This window comes from Notamacropus eugenii, chromosome 2 (genome assembly GCF_028372415.1).
Source record: "Notamacropus eugenii isolate mMacEug1 chromosome 2, mMacEug1.pri_v2, whole genome shotgun sequence".
NCBI classification, from domain to species: domain Eukaryota; kingdom Metazoa; phylum Chordata; class Mammalia; order Diprotodontia; family Macropodidae; genus Notamacropus; species Notamacropus eugenii.
In genome coordinates, this window is record NC_092873.1 from 346,164,648 (window position 1) to 346,182,792 (window position 18,145).

At 36.6% G+C, this 18,145-nt stretch overlaps 1 protein-coding gene across 6 annotated transcripts in view; it reads right to left on the reverse strand.

Annotated features, from left to right (window-relative positions):
- The window catches only part of EFCAB3 (EF-hand calcium binding domain 3), a 481,176-nt gene that overhangs the window by 418,898 nt on the left and 44,133 nt on the right, over positions 1-18,145 (reverse strand). For all 6 annotated transcript variants that reach the window (XM_072645908.1, XM_072645906.1, XM_072645907.1 and 3 more), the window contains 4 exons: positions 15,621-15,761; positions 9,535-9,606; positions 3,774-3,917; positions 1,318-1,395 (listed from right to left, as the gene is read on the reverse strand). In XM_072645908.1, the coding sequence (XP_072502009.1) occupies positions 1,318-1,395; positions 3,774-3,917; positions 9,535-9,606; positions 15,621-15,761 (435 nt within the window). The remainder of the gene's footprint in view (positions 1-1,317; positions 1,396-3,773; positions 3,918-9,534; positions 9,607-15,620; positions 15,762-18,145) is intronic.

The window sequence follows — 18,145 nt, forward strand, 5'->3', positions numbered from 1 at the left end:
GTCTCTAACATTCAGCATTTCCATCACTTTAGGGGGTTCCCTGCTCTAAACTTCTGGTTGGAGATAGCTACTAGTCCCCTCCAACTGATCCCAGACTGATGAGTCCCATCATTCCCTCATAACCTCCACACTCCTGCCACTCATCCAAATGTATTCTCCTGCCAGCAATGGCCCAAATTCCTTTCCTTTTTACCCTATGAAAAATTTCCTGCCTTGAGCTATGGGGTCATAGACCATAGCCATTCCTTCAGGATACTACTTTTTGTTTCCCTACCCAATATGATCAATTACCCTGTGCATTAATGACAATGTCACTCAATGTGTTTAGCATGGTTACACTTTGACAGAACCACAGACTTTTAAGAGTTGGAAGGGATCTCGAGAGATCATCCAGCTCAATCCAATTTTAAAAAACTCTCTGCAGCATCCCTGACAAGTGCTCATCCAGTATCTGCTTGAAAAACTCTGTTTTCCAGGGTAGTCTATTCTAATATTTTAATAGCAGCTCTAATTGTAAGAGAATTTTTCCATTATATTGCATATAAGTCAACCTTTGACATTTCCATCCATTGTTCTTAGTTTTACTATCCATTGCCAAGAAAAACAATTCTAATTCCCCTTCCATATGAGGACCAAATACCTGGGGAAAGCTGTTGAACCCAAACTAAATCTTTTCTTCTCCAAGCTAAACATCTGCACATTCCTTCTTTAGCCAACTGACCATTTGTAACCTTCTTTCTGTGAAACAAGTAGCTTTCTTTGAGGTCCTTTTGCCTAAGATTATACTTTCTTGTAATGTAAAAACAGGAAAATAGAAGTTCAAATTTTAATATTCCGGTGCTTTTCAAACAACTGTTTCTCTTAAAGCCAGTATGAGGGATGCACTCCTGAAAGAAGCAGTTCAAAAGCTTATGGGAAAACTCCTAATGCCAAATGCTGAGTCACAGGATAGGGTCCTAATTTTAAGGTTCATGAGTATGTAGAGCATCTTCACTATTAGGGAAATCAGGAAGCCAATAGCTGATGGTCTAGGGGTAGAAAGAAGGTATCCAGGTGAGCTACTGTTCTCCAAACTCATTCAGTCCTAAATACATAACGTCTCTGGAGAAAGGACTTTCTCATTTTCATTGTGAAAAAAAAAAAAAACCCTTAGATGTCAAGTCAAGACCTCCAACTATTAGTCAAGCATAAATTCTGTTGTCCTATATTCATTTGCATCCCTAACATGAGTTGACTGAGAATTCTGACTTCATAATAATCCAAGTTTCAAAACAGTAAAAGTGAATTTTTAGTGATCACAATAAATCCATTTCTTACCTATAATCTCCTGTGCTGCTTGTTTTGTTGTATCTTCTAGAGCCTGACAGAACTCATCAAAGTCTACATTTTTATTTTCTGCAAGGTAAAATATTTCAGAAACAAAATATTTTGAATATGTCCGTCTTGCTAAATAAAGATCAGGGTATAATAAAGACATTATACATTATTATACTGGTTTCTATGTCATTAATGAGCAAATAAGTTAGTCAGTAAAACCAGATTACTTTTTTCAAATTTTATATGACCACAGAATATTTCTACTAATAATAACTCATATAATGTCTTAATGTTTGCAAAGCACTTTTTGTATATTACCTGCTTTTGCAGGATGACCATATCAAAATATGTCACGTGAGAATGAGAAAGAAAAGGGTAATGAAACATTCATTTTCCAATCAAACTGAATTATAACTTTGGAGTGAGGCTTAGAGGACCAGCTTACAGAAAGCCATGAATCCTGTGATGGTCTTAGAAGTCCCCTGGATAGAAGAGTTTTAGCTTCTTTGGACAAGGGAAGCTATGAAATTGCCTTGCTTTAATAATCTCTAATAAGAAAAAAGAAAAAGTCCCTAATCATCAGGGAAATGCAAATCAAAACCATTTTAAAGTATCTCCCATTAGAATGGTAAAAACTGGAAAAAAAGTTATCGTGGGTAGACTGTAGGTATTCTTAAAATAATATTGGTGCAAACATTTTGGAGAACAACATGGCAATATGCCATAAGAGTCACAGAGAAATCAATAAGTCAACAAACATTTATTAAGTACCTAGTATGTGCCAGACAATATCCATACCTTTCAAACCAACAATTTCTACTTCTAGGATTTATCTCAAAGTAGCATTATGGAAAAAAAGACTATTTGTAAAAAATATATATTATTCATAACTGCTTGTTTTTTAATAGAATAATGAGGGCAACCCTTATCTGCCCAACTATTGTACATCAGCTAAATTTTATATTGTATATTAGGGTAATTAAAATAATGAATATAAAGGAAATGAGGAAATATGGAAAGATCTATATGAAGTGATAGAAAGTGAGGTCATTAGAACAAGAACTATATTCACAATGACAAATATACTTTTGAAGGAACGGAAAAGAAGAGAAAAAAACAAAGGTACATGGAAAGAAAATAGAGTAGGCATAGGAGGGGAGAAAAATGAGGAGGAGGAGGGGGAAAAGGAGGGAAGAAAAACGATAAGACTTTTTCTATCTTTATATATATATATATATATATATATATATATATATATCCTTTATCTATCTTTATATAAAAGATATACCTGGAAAGAAATATAGAATGAAAACATCTGCTTTGCTTCTTTACTATACCAATTCATTTGGTTAAATATCAAGTCATGCATATATTTTTTCCTTATTTTCATGTTTAATTGGTTATGAGCCTATTGGGGATTATTAAATCTTTTTTTTTTTAAATAAGAGAAAGAAAAAGAAAAAGGTTGTGGCCTTTCATCTATCTGAAGAGGCTAGGGAGGTTAGATCAGATGATCTTTAGAGATTGCTTCCAGCTCTCAAGTTCTCTGATTCTATTTCGGTTCTTGATTCATTGATCCTGCTTAAGCACATTATTTGTCCATTCAAAAACGTCAGTTATTACTCTAGATATTTTATTTCCTTCATTCCCCATTCTATTAGAAGAAAGGGTTCAGATCCCTTTCATGATGAGTTCCTGTCATGAAAGATGGAGTCAGGTTACCAATCTGGGATTGTAAACAGACAGGGATGTCAGGAACACAGAAGACAAGGAACAAAATTCCCAGCTAAAGTTAGGAACACCGAGAACAAAGTCAATCTAACTAAGAGAAGGTGAGAAACAATGAGTCAGATTTATTAGGGGAAATAATAATAATAGCTATTACTTACATAGAGCTTTAATATTCTCAAAGTACTTTACTTATGTTATCTCATTTTATACTCACAACAACCTGGGAGGTAGGTGCTATTATTAACTCCATTTTACAGATGAGAAAATTAAGGCTGAGAAAGGTGAGGGTTAGACTCCTGCCCATAATTAGGCAACTAGTGTCTTGAGACAACATTTGAACTCAGGACTTGCTGACTTTATCTTCATCACTCTATCCACTGCACCATGGGGTACACCTGGCACTGACTTCCCACTATCTCTTTGACTCCTGATTTTGGCTTGCAGATTAACTCTTAGGTTTGGGGGTTTGGAAGAAAGCTGGACAGTTAATGGGAAGGTTCTCCAAAAAAGGGGTCTTCCTGGTCAGAGAACTCCTAGCTCTTCCCACTAAGTTAGGCTATAAGATGACCCTGCTTTATAAAATCTAGCCCTAGGTCTGCGAAGAGGAGAAAGGTCTTTGGAATTCTGTTCCCTGGTTTTCCTCTTTTGCTCACAGTAATTCCCTACACAAGGATAGGCATACCTAGTAAATGTTTATCAATTGACTTCATATTTAAAATACCAACCATCTTTTGGCACTGCCTTCAGTGCCTCTTGAAATTCCTCTTTCGTCAAATCATGGTCTAGTGTGTGCAGAGTGTCCCACAAATCATGGACTGAAACCTTGTTGCCCTTAAATGTCTCCACTTTTTTAAGACTTTCTTCTATTGCTGTGGATTTAGAGGGGGAAAAAAGGTTCATTCATATTGTGTTGATCCAAGAACTTAATACATTTAATTTTTATCAGTCACCATCAGCAAATAGAGTACTGCTATTAGACAAAATTTTCCATTAGAATTATCACTTTTCCATTCACAAAGTACCACTTTTCAAATAAATAGGCTCTAAGGAATATTAAGATTGTACTGAACAGAATGTTATCCTTTTTTAAATGACTCTGAAGGCATTTCAGGAATTTTAGTAGCTCAGGGCCATTATTATAACCAATATATCACAGATATACATAAATGCCTTGCCAATTAGTAGAACTTGAGATAAAAAAGCTTTCATTCTATATCGGTCTGCATCTGTAACAAGTATGGTCATTTCTGACAACACCAGCCTCTCTAGTGAAATTTGTCTTAATGATATATTTATCTGCATCAAGAATGCAGGAATACCCATCCTGTTCCTCTCATGGTTAAGATGACCTCAGAATAATGGGGCACCTATCAGATCTCAGGCCCAGTTTAACCAAGTTGTATAGACCTGACTTGTTCACAGACAGTCCAGCTTTACATATTGCCCCTTGCTCAGAGGATGGTATGATTAATATGCCATTTGGGAAAATAATAATAAGAACAATAACAATATTGACTTGCCTGCTACTGAAATTGTATTGAGGATACTTGTGTACTTGAGGATTGTATTGAAGATACTTACAGAGAGACTACAGAGGCTGAGCTTATAATGCTTTTTTAATTAAACTACAAAAAGCAATTATTTTATCCACCTGTGCAGTAGTCCATAGAGCATTAGATATAAAAGAATAATTGAGCAGAAGAGAGAGTTGTCTCAAGACTATTTCAGTCTGAACCCCTTTAGAAAGGATGAGAATAAGTTTGACGATGGTGATAATAACATCCCCCTCAAAGTCCAGTTTATCATCCATGTTCCGAAGAAGGTAGGTCAGAGAGTGTATTCCCTCCGACCCCCATGAGACCCTGAACAACATTAGCCATTTAGATTCTGACAAAACCACTGATTGGATTAGCACCCCAGTCAGAGTGATAAAAACTGTTCAAACAGATAGGGCAACATAAATCTGCAGGTTGGTACTCAAAACTATAAATATGATTAGTTTCACACAAAGAACTGATTGTATAGTGTTCTGGTACCACAAAGAGGTAAGAGACGTTAAAGCAAGTCAGAAATACCAGTAGGCTACATGTTGGAAATACTTTGGTTTGGATTGTGCTACCCAGGAGAACAACTATATATGAACTGGATCAAATCCACTTTCATTTACGTACCAATACTATATCATTACAAAATTGGAAATGGATTTTACTAACTAAAAGCAAAGGTTTTATACTGGATTTGGTTGGTTGGTTGGTTTTTTGTCAATAGTACCCTCAACTCCAAGGGTACCTCTTCACAAAGGAGGAAGAGAATTGACAGATATTAGTAGAAAATATGATAAATAGAACAAAAATTTGGAGGAACACGCAAATATCATGGAACCAAGTAATGGTAAAAGCTAATAACAGGTAACTTGTATGAAATGACTAAGATCCAAGATTGGAATTAAAATGCTTTCCATGGATGCCATCCATATGAACTAACAATATGTTAACAAAAAAGCATTAAACAAATGACTGAATCATTAAGATTTGTTCATAGAAAGGGAAGGAATTATAATGGTAATTAAGTACCATGCCATTGTCACCAGAAATTATAGAAGGAATATCTTCACAGAGCTCTGACTTAGTGATTCAATTTGGGTTATGAAAGAAAATAGTAGGGACTGTGTAATACATCAAACCCAACTACAAAAATTTAGCATCTACAAAATAACCAGCAAGATATGATCTGGTGGCTAGAATTATGTATATCAGCAACTCACTGTCTTTAATAGTTTGATATGACAAATCTCCATTCTGTAAATATGGACTTAAAAATATCCCTGAAGAACTCAGCTAATAAAATTAACTGCAATGAAAAGAAATGCTTGGGAAGGTGGCCTAGCGCTACCAGACCTCAAACTGTACTATAAAGCAGCAATTATCCAAACCACTTGGTATTGGCTAAGAAACAGAGAGGTAGACAAGTGGAATAGACTTGGCACTCAAGATGCAGTAGGCAAGGAATATAGCAACCTTCTGTTTGATAAACCCAAGGACCCCAGCTTCTGGGATAAGAACTCATTGTTTGACAAAAATTGCTGGGAAAACTGGATAACAGTGTGGCGGAAATTAGGCATAGACCCATACCTGACACCGTACACAAGAATAAAGTCCAAATGGGTACATGATTTAGGTATAAAGATTGATACCATGAATAAACTGGAGAAGCAAGGAATAGTGTATTTATCAGATCTATGGAGAAGGGAAGAATTCTTTACTAAAGGAGAGATAGAATGCATTATGAAATGCAAAATGGATAACTTTGATTACATTAAACTGAGAAGTTTTTGCACAACCAAACCCAATGCAACCAAAATCCGGAGGGATGTAGTAAATTGGGAAAGAATTTTTACAGCTAAGCTCGGGGATAAAGGTCTCATTTCTAGAATATATAGAGAACTGATCCAAATGTATAATCATACAAGTCATTCCCCAATTGATAAATGGTCAAAGGATATGAACAGGCAATTTTCAGAGGAAGAAATTAAAGCTATCTATAATCATATGAAAAAATGCTCTAAATCACTATTGGTTAGAGAGATGCAAATCAAAACAACTCTGAGGTACCACATCACATCTATAAGATTGGCAAACATGACAGAACAAGAAAATGATAAATGCTGGAGAGGATGTGGGACAGTTGGAACACTAATTCATTGTTGGTGGAGCTGCGAGCGCATCCAACCATTCTGGAGAGCAATTTGGAACTATGCCCAAAGGGCTACAAAAATGTGCATACCCTTTGACCCAGCAATATCGCTACTAGGACTATATCCCCAAGAGATCATAAAAATGGGAAAGGGTCCCACATGTACAAAAATATTTATAGCAGCACTCTATGTAGTTGCCAAAAACTGGAAGTCAAGGGGATGTCCATCAATTGGGGAATGGCTGGATAAATTATGGTATATGAATGTAATGGAGTACTATTGTGCCATAAGAAATGATGAACAAGAAGACTTCAGAGAGGCCTGGAAGGACTTATATGACCTGATGCTGAGTGAAAGGAGCAGAACCAGGAGAACTTTGTGCACAACAATGACCACAGTGTGTGAGAGTTTTTTCTGGTAGACTTAGATTTTTGTAATAACATAAGAACTTCTTACCAAAAAAAAAAAAAAAATCCCAATGGAGGATCTCAAGGCAAAATGCCTGCCACACTCAGAGAGAGAAATATGGAAGTCACTCACATATTGTAGCAGATCATGTTTGTGTATGTGTATGTGTTTGTGTATCATGTTCTGATTTGTTATACGATTTCTTTCATTTATCTTAGTCTGACTACATAGCATGACTATAGTGAAAATATACTCAATAGGAAAGTATATGTAGAATCTATACAGAATTGTATGCAGTCGTGGGGAGGGAGGGGGGTAGTGGGGAGTAGGTGGGGAGGGATAAAATCGCAATTGTATGGCAGTGATTGTTAAACATTACAAAATAAAAAAAATAAAAAAAAAATTAACTGCAATTTAAAGCATCCTATACCACACTGTTGCCTATAACCATTCAGACATAATAGTGATCCATAAAAATTTAAGAACAAAGTTTTTTAATACATCACTCATATATAATCCTCAAAATCTCTAAGCTATGTAGAATAAAAAACTTTTGAAATAAAGAGACATAATAGAGAAAGTCAAAATCATATGGTAACAGAAGGAGATCAATATCACCCCTACTGTCCAGTGTGCTGCTAAACCAGAGTTGTGGTAGGGATGCTTACAGTGAGACTATGGAGGATGAGCTTACACCCTCATACTTTTATTTAAATACAAAAGGTAGTTATCTTGTCTTCTCCTGCAACTGTTCACAGAATATTAAGTGTAAAAGAATAATAATGGGGTAATGATTTGTCCCAGTACCATTTCTGTCTGAAGACCATTGAAAAGATAAGAACTAGATAATCATATTATCTACCACTTATATAGAACTTTAATATTTGCAAAGGACTTTAGTATATTTTCTCTTCTGAGTCTCGCAACTCACAATTGTGAAATAGGTACCACAGTTATTATCCCTAATATTTTCATGCCTTATGCCTCTTTATTTTCCAAATGAGAAAAATAAGACTCAGAAAAGTTAAGTGATTTGCCCAAGATCGCACCACTATAGTAAGTATCAAAGGCAAGATGTTTAATCCAGAGTTTCCTGATTCACTTAAACTTTTCAAGTCTTAGTTTTCCAATCTGTGAAGTGGAAATAATAATACAGGTCGTGCTCTTAACTACACACAAAAATGTAAGCACAGATTAACGAAGTTTCCTATCTTTAAGTTTGTCAGTCAACCAGCAACAATTAAATCCCTACTAACGTGCCAGGCACCATGCTGAGCTCTGAGGATAAAAAGGTAAAAAAACAGGCTTTGCCCTTAAGAAGTTCACAGTCTAACAGGGGAAACAACAGGCAAACAACTATATACAAACTACCTATACACAGAGTACTAAATATATATACATATACACACACATGTGTATATGTACATACATATATGTATGTATACATATGCATGCATCCAAATATATACATACATATATACATATATATACATATATACACGCACACACACAGGATACACACAGGATATATATATACAGACCAACTACCTCATTTAACAGATGAGGAAACTGAGGCACAGAGAAGTTAAGTGATTTGCCCATGATTCTGACAGAGGCAGGATTAGAACCCAGATCCTCTGACTCCAATATCCATGACAGGTTGATAGTCTAACCTCTCCTTGATTTCTTCCTATCACAGACTTTCTATCTCAAAAGACAGCACATTCCATTTCCAGACAACTCTAACTATTGGGAAATTCTTCTACATATTAAACGAAAGCCTATTTTCCTATAACTTTTATCCACTCAATTTAGTTCTCCAGTCTGACGCCAAACAGGGTGAGTGTTATCCCATTTCCACATTACTGGCCTTCCTTCAAATATTGGAAGACAGCAGATCATTTCCCCACTAGATGGCACTAGATTCTTGAATTTACAAGAGATAGCAATCCACCTAATCCACCGATTAATCCTGAACACGCCTCATTTCCAAATACCCTCCTCTCCTCCCCTGCTCTTTACCTTTGCGATAGTCCATAACCCGAAAGGCTAGCAGGGGTGGGGAACCTAGACCCTTGAGGCCATATATGGCCCTCTAGGTCCTCAAGAGTGGTCCTTTGAATGAATATCTGGGCTCAGAGGCAGGATAATTAATAGGTATAGGCTTTAACTTCTTACAATTTGAAATGAGCTCCAAGATTAGGAACAGAGTTGGAGAGGAATAGAGTCAAATTATGTCAAAGTTAATCAGTGGGATTTGGGGGTGGCTTTTTTTGCTTGAAAACCAGTGAAGTAATTTTTAAATTATGTTCTTATATTCCTTTACAATTATGTGTGATGAAATGTCTGGCTTACAAAGAAGAACAAAGTATGATTTTACTTACGTTTTCTTTTGCCTAACCAGGGGTCACTCATCAGAGCATCTACAAACTTACTAAATTCCACTTTTCCTTCACCTGAAAGAGAACATGAGAGAAAGAAAAGATTGATGTAGAGAGTGGCAGTTTCCTAAAGTCTTCTTCAGTAATATAATTAGCTTTGATTTTCCCTAATGCTTTCAGTTATTAAGCTCATTATTAAAAATATGGATTTATCTAAAATAAGAAGTTACATGAGATGCAGCAGGGGGCATTGGGCTGTGAGTGAGAAGACTGGCAATTCTCACACATTCTCTGACACATATTTGCTCTAGGAATAAAGGCAAGTCACCTTGCTTTTTGGTGCCTCAAACAACTCTCTGGGGCCACAAATCACAAACAAATTGCCAATCTGTGAGAAAGGAGGAAGTTTCCACACTGAGATCCCCCACACTGATGAAATCACGGGTATGAACCAAAAAGGTGGAGCAGGAGTTCTGCACTCAGAAATCAGATAAAAGCCATGCAGTCAATACCACCTACTAATTGTGGAAACCAAATTGTGAAAACAGAAACACAAAAATCAAATAGTAATCATTCAGGCATCTATAGCACTTTTAGGCTTGAAAAGCAACATACACTTATTTATATTAACTATCATTGGATTCTCACAATACATTTATGAAATAGGTACAATTATTACCACGATTTGATGAAGAAAAGTTAAGAAAGTAATTTGTCAAACAACCAGCAAATATTTGAGGCAGAACTTTAACCCAGATCTTCTGCTACACTACACCTGGCTGACCTTGTGCCTACGGAGGGTGAAGAATGGATAATGAGAAATTCTTATGAGAATCACTCATATATAATGCATATTTTTCAGATGCACTTGCTTATTGGATCATCCAACTCACCCTGTGAGTTCAGTATTTGGAAGATGGACTATTGGTGCCTGACCTATGGTAGAGCCTTCTGAGCTTGTCTGATCAGCCACAGTCAGACACAATGACTCCAACATAGTGATGCCATTTTGGTCCTCTTCGAGTATGAAGGACGACGAATTAAAACAGTATTATTGATCCCATTTTACAGATGATAAAACTAAGATGAAGTCAAGTTTTAAGTGACTTGCCTAATAATAAGTTAATGGAAGAGCTGTGCATACACAACATGCCACTACTATTCATACTCAAAACAATCATTATTCAAAGGAACTACAGGTACTCTCTGTTCATAAAAGAAACATAGCAAATGTTGGCATGCATTTCCACAGAGCCCTTCTGCCTGCAAAATTCCTTTCAATTACTAGTGCCCATTTGAGACCAGTCCAGGGCAAAATCAGATGGGAAACTAAAGGCAGTCACCAAATGATTGAAAGGACTTGAAGAAAGAATATGTAAGATTAATTTATGTAGAATGGGCTGGTTTCCCTTTAAGGAGGTAGGTAGGCCATTTTGGGGATGGTCGTTGGTTTGGCTTCCTTGCCCCTTAAGGGATAAAAGGACCAACTTCCGAGGCATTGAGAGGTTTTAGCAGACTTCCCATTCACCAGTTTGGAATGTTTTTCTAACATAACATGGTTGGTTGCCGTAGTAAATGAGCCCTTTTTTATCTGAATTACTATCATGTTTAACCTTAGGAACCATGTCTTTTTCCTCCTTTTATTATTAGCAAAGTCATTTTTATTGCATTTCATGGTCCCCCAGTGCCTCATTACTTTCTGACCCTTCAGCTGAATTGCTGGACCGGTCCGAGTTAGGCCTGGCCTTGCTCCGCTAATTACTACTGCGGGCAAGTCACTCAGCTTCTTCTTCTATAAAATGAGAGGATCGGACAAGATTATATTTAAAGTCCTTTTTAGACGACCTAAGTCAGTGGCTCTCTATTTGCAGAATAGGATAGAGTTATTACAAAGAATCAATACCTTAATCATTTAATCACTAAGCCTGTATTAAGTATCTAGTATATGCCAGGCACTGTGCTAAGACACTGTGGATACAAAAACAAACAAACAAAATGAAACAATTTCTCCTCTCAGAGACTTTGTATTCTATAAAGGGAGACAATTTCATTGCTGTTCAGTCGTTTCAGTTGTGTCTGACTCTTTTTGACCCTATTTGGGGTTTTCTTGGCAAAGATCCTGAGGTAGTTTGCCATTTCCTTCTTCAGCTCATTTTTTTTCTACAGATGAGGAAACTGGAGCAAACAGGGTTGAATGACTTATCCAAGGTTACACAACTGGTAAGTGTTTGAGGCCTCATTTAAACACAGGGAGATGAGTCTTCCTGATTCCAGATCCAGCACTCTATCCATTGTGACACCTAGTGTGATGGCAATCAAATTAGGATGTTTTGCTGTTTTTGTTTTACTAAAAGTGACTCTGATTAAATAATGTGATTAAAAAACATCTTTCCATTCCATTGATGGGACTATCCATTGTGGGAAGCTTGATTAGAGGAGTTGTTTTGTAGGAGGGTCTCAAATACCTTTTATTTTTTCTATTGAGGCACTGGCTCAGAGGGTTATGCCCTCTGGCTCTAAAAAATGTATAAATACTCTGATGGTGAAGTTTTACTTTGGGGTTACTGACTGGAAGTGTTTGTTTGGTCAGATGAGGCCTCTGGGAAGCTGCTTTAAGGAGCTCACTGGCTTTGAAAACCCATATGTTGGTGCTTCCCTCTCTGGTGGTCAGACACTTGGGGTCCAACTGTCTGTTGAATTCAGGCAGAGGAAGCCATGTCTATTGATCTTTGATTTCCCTCTATTTTCTTTGAAGTTCAGGATACTGACTCCCCTGAACTAGGTGAATGATATACGTGCTTGATTAAAGGAATGATACATGTGCTTGATTAAAGTGATTGTTAACCCCTCAAAACTTGCGTTTCCTTTTATGAATGCAGATCTAAGAACCTGTGATAGCAAGCCCCTCTGTCTATGTTGGGGTGCTTATTGATACACCTAGCTATCCTTAATAGGACAATAGTCACCACATACATTGCCTGATGGAAACATGGATTTGGGGCTTCTCATCATAGCATATGGGGGATTCCCTTCACAAGATACCCTGTTTTAGCATAGTAAGGCTAGTCAAGACCATATATCAGAATGAGTCTGAGAAGGTCCTTGGAGCTTTGTGTAAAAGGTATCCTGGGAGCCTTCACTAAGCATCTTGGAAAGAGCTAACTGAAGGAAAGCTTTGTTTCTTGGAGAAGCCAACTAGAAGAAAAGCTCTGCTGTTTGGAAGAGCTGACTAGAGAAAACAATGCCTTTTTCTTTGAGTTTGCTTTCACTACCATCTAAATACATATCAAGGGATAGATGGCATGTTCCTCTGATGTGCAGGTGACACAAAGCTGGATGGAATAGATGAACACAGTGGATAATACAGGCAAGAGCATTGTGCTCGGTGAAGTAAGATGAAATTCAACAGGGATAAATGTAAAGTCTTACAGTCCATTAGAAGAAAGCAATTTCCTAAGTCTAAAAGAGGGAGGAAGAGAATGCTGAGAATGATTCAGAGTTGGTATTTGGCAAGGAATGAAAAGTGTTAAGACAAAGAGGCAAAGGATTCAGGAGTTGAACAGGTTAAGTCAAGATTGATGTGGTAGACCACTTGTAAGTCTGTATCCCAAAGAGATAATAAAAAGGGAAAAGGACCCACATGGACAAAAATATTTATAGCAGCTCTTTTTGTAGCAGCCAAGAATTGGAAATTGAAGGGATGCCCACCAGCTGGGGAATGGTTGAACAAGTTGTGGTATATGAATGTAATAGAATACTATTATTGGATCAGAAATGATGAGCAGACATATTTCAGAAATTGCATGAACTGATGCTGAGTGAAGTGAGCAGCACGAGAACATTGTACCTAATAGTAGCTACACTGGGAGATGACCAACTTTGATACACTTAGCTCTTCTCAGCAATGCAACGATCTAAGATGATCCAAAAGATGCATGATGAAAAAATGCTATCCACATCCAGAGAAAGAACTACGAAGTCTGAATGCAGATTGAAGCATACTTTGCTTTCTTTTTTTTCTTTATTGTGGCTTTTCCCTTTTGTTCTGATTCTTCTTTCACAAGATGACTAATGTGGAAATATGCTTAATATAATTGTAGCCTATATTAGATTGCATGCCATCTTGGGAAGGGGAAGGTGAGAGAAAAAATTTGGAACTTAAAATCTTATAAAAGTGAATGTTGAAAACTATCCTTACATGTAATTGGAAAAAAATAGAATACTATTATATTACATGTGTATGGGGCGGGGGGGAAGATTGATGTGGTAGAAACAATTTCTAGTAGGGTCCTTCACAAGTATACTGGGTTAGCTTTTCCATAAAAAGCAGGGAAATTGCCCCAGAGGGGACTTGAGCCATTGACATGGCATTTCATTCACCTAAGAAATTCAAAAAGAAATATAGCCCCTAGGAATCCCATCAAATTTCATGGATGTCCCATAGATTTATGAATCAACACACCTTTCTGACCAGATGTGTTTCTGTATGAAGATAAGCGACATTGTGTCTACCTGAACCAATGCTATTATCCTTGCTGAGTATCTTTTCCAAGTAAATGTCCTTTTTGTCCAAGGTGGGATAGTCTATGAGTCTTATTTGGTTCTAATCCTGACCTTAAAAATCCTGAGTCACATCTGGCCCAGTACAAATTGAGAACAGAGGAAAGTGAAGTCAGAGCAAGAGCAATGGCCTGAAGAGGTACTGAGGGGTGGAGGGACCAGGGGTCATGACGAGAGGAGAAGAGTCTCTTTAGGAGAGGTAAGACGTAGGTAGAGTTGGGACAGTAAGAGGATATGGTCATACAGAGGAATGACAGAGCTTTTGATCTTATAAGTACAAACACTTGTGAGTAATGGTGAGCTCTAGGATTTGCCCATCCCTGTGAAGTGAGGGGATGATAATGAGTAGCATTAATACAGCACTTTAAGGATCTTGGGGCACTTTACAAATATTATCTTATTGGATCCTCACAACAACCCTAGAGGGTAGGTGTGATTATCTTTATAAAGAAACTGAGTCAGGCAGAGGTTAAAGGATGTGCCTAGTGTCCCAAAGCTAGTGAGGCCAAATTTGTACCCAGGTCTCCTTGACTCTAGGCTCGATGTCCTATCTACTTAGATGCTTTGCATAATAGACAACAAAAAAATATCTTTGGGAAGGCTGAATAAACAATATATCTTGAGCTAATGTATATTACAATTTATGAAAGTTTGTAGATGATGCAAGAGAGTAGGCTAGCTCACCTACTACCTTATTTAAAAGCTTTAGTGAATTTATACTGCTTTTAGCCGTTATCTGTATTCCGCATTATCTGTATCCTCATTCACTGGATACTAAAGTGTAAGAACTCCTCTCAAGTGAAAGTCTGTACAATTTGATGGAAAATGGTCTTCACACTCAAAAAAGCTGGGATTCACTTATCTAAGTTATCCAAGGTCGCACAAAGTCAAAGATACTGACAAGACCAACTTGCTAAGCTGCCAAAACACAGATTTAAAACCAGAAGAGATTTTAGGGGTCACTTTAATTTTGCAGATGAGATGAGAAGAGTGAGACCTCAAGAAATTCAGGGACTTACCCAAGGTAATGGGCAATAAATTTCAGAGACAAGATTCAAACCCAGGTCCTCTGATTCTAAATCCCAGGTTCTTTTCACTGAATAAAATTTTCAGATAAGATTCTAAAAAGTAATATCCTTCCTAACTGAATGGAAGAAATTGAATATTCCTTTGAGCAGATTATTTTTATGAATTGGGGAATGCTAGAATACCCCTGTGCTCTCAACCATAATTCTGGGGACTTGGGAAATCAGATCTTGATGTGTTTTTGAAGGGAAATCAATAAGTTTATGAAAGTAAAATTTGCATTCACATTTAAAAGTTCAAAAGAAAAACATGGGAAGGGAGGGAAAATACAGTATAAGGGGAAGCTTGAGTCCTCTTTCCCTTCTATTTAGGGGAGCTGAAAATTCCCCCATCCATGACATAATGAATCTTCTTCACTTTGTAACAGGCATAGTAGAGTTCCAATACCCTAGTGCTTTTGAATGGAATAACCCACTTTCACTATAAATATCCCTTTCACTTACTATCAGGAGGTATCTTTTCTAAGGCTTTATTAAACTCATCCTTGGAACAATAGATTCCCAGTTTCTTCAGATTGCGCCGTACTTCATCCAAGGGAATTTTTTCTTCAACTTTTTCCACGACATCAATGGCATTTTTCAACGCTGAAAACAAAGGAGAGGACAAGAGATGTTATTTATATAAAGTGGAATTTTAATGGAAAACTCTAGTAAAAAAAATGGTTCTAGAATTCAGTTACTAGAAGAGTAAATTATTAGCACCACAATTGGCATATACCCCAAACCCCCTAGGGACTGTAAGGACCTTGACAGTAAGCAACATGTCATATTGCATCATTATAACTCCCAGAGTCTAGCATGATGCCTGGATGTTAGTACTTAACATGCAATGAACGATGGCTTCACTAAAACCATAACATATTCTTGAGTCCTACCTCTCATATGTCATTACAACGTAGAGGCCATCCTAGGTCCTAGAAAGTTATGATAGGGAAACATGAACTCAGGCATTTCCCACCAATCTAGAAAGACTTCGTGTTGACATATTATATCTGCTATCAAAGTACAGGAAGGCTCATATCAAAAGAAGGCTGGCCACCAGGTGATTCATTCTTTGATCATGGTGACGCATGAAATTTATTTTTAAAAATTCAGATGAATTATTCAGAATAAAAGGAAGGAATTTCAAAACAGAAATTAAAGGAATAATCATAGACAAAAAAGTCAACTAGATACCTATTTGGGGCAATGCAGTAGTTTGCTTAGAGATTCTTAGAGAAGGAACACAAAATTGGGACCATAGCTCCGTAAATGCGCAAGATTCAAAATTGACAGAAATCATTGATGTTTCTCAATACTAATAAAACCTTGAGGAAGAGAAATTCCATTGGAAATAACAGTATACATAAAATACTGCTGACACAGGACTTATATAGACTTAACTAAAAATTATTTTTACTGAGAGGAAAAGCAGAGATCTAATATGATGTTGGAAATTTATTTTTTTTATCCAAACCCAGCTCCCTCCACTATCACCTTATAAACAATAAGAAATGTTGCAGATGAAGCAAAAGATCAACTGCTAAAAAAAGAAATTCCTATAAGGTAATATACCTTATTGGAAAAAAACAAGAGGAAATAGCAAATACTGACAGCCCTTTCAAGGGCTATACCCCATGCATGGAATGCTTTCTTTCCTTTTCTCTTCCTCTTAGCTCCTATCTTCCTTCAAGATCCAGATAAAACCAGATCTTCTATAAAAAGTCTTTTCCAGTCCCTCTTATGCCTTCCCTCCATTGATTATTTCCAAAGTGTTGACTTAAAAGAGGAGGGGGGGGGGAGTGTCAAAACATTAAGCAAAAAACCTTCCTTAAAAAAGAAAGTTCAACCTATATAAGATTGTATGCATCTCAGGGAGGGAGGAATAAGGGGGAGGGAGTGGAAAAAATCGAACATATATGGAAGTGATTGTTGAACACTGAAAACAAATAAAATAATTCAATTTAAAAAAAATTTAAAAAGTTTAATGACACCTTTTGTTTTTTAAACTAGCTATTTCCTGAGTAATACTTCACTCTCACTGAAACTTACATTTTAACAACAGGAAAAAAAAAGCAGTGAAGCAAAATCAATTGATCACACCTATAAACATGGGCAACATTTAGCATTCACAATTTGACACTTCTCTATCAAAAGGAAGGAGATATGTTCCATCATGTCACATCAAGAGTAACAGTCTCATTCCAGTTCAGCAGAGCTAGTCTGTCTTGTGGTGATGTTTTCATTTACATGATTAGAATCATTGTATATATTGTTCTCTGGGTTCCGCTTACTTCGTTCTGCAACATTTTATACAAGCCTTTCCATGCTTCTCTGATTTCCTCACATTTGTCATTTCTTGTAGTTTAATAATATTTTATTTCATTCACATACCACAATTAACTATCCCCCCCTCCACAATCAATAGGCAATCACCCTGTTTCCAATTTTTGTGCCTCAACAAAAGGTGTTGTTATATTTTGGTATAGGTGTATCCTTTCTGTCTTACTTCCTTGGAGTGAAATCTTTCCTTTCTGCTTAAATCATAAAATTATAAATTATAAAATTGTAAATTATAAAAAATTATAAAGATGGGAAATAACATTAGACTAAAAGCCATTTCCCAAAGATAAGAAATCAAAGAATATAAAAGCCAATACCAATCATATGGAAAAAGTTCCAAATCACTAATAATATAAGAAATGCAAATTGAAGCAATTGTGAGGTTTCAAAACAAGGGCAATGCTGATAAAAAAAAAAAAAAACATTCTTGGAGTAGGGAGCACGTAAAACCATGCAAACTTAGAAACTATTCACCATTCACTGTTGTGAACTAGTGAAATCATTCTAGAAAACAAGTAAGAATTATAGGAGAAAAGGCACAATAATATTGTTCATACACTCATACCCTTTGACTCAGAAATTCTAGTCCTGAGCATACAGCCCAAGGAAGTCAAAACAGAAAGATTCCATATATTCCAAAACATTTA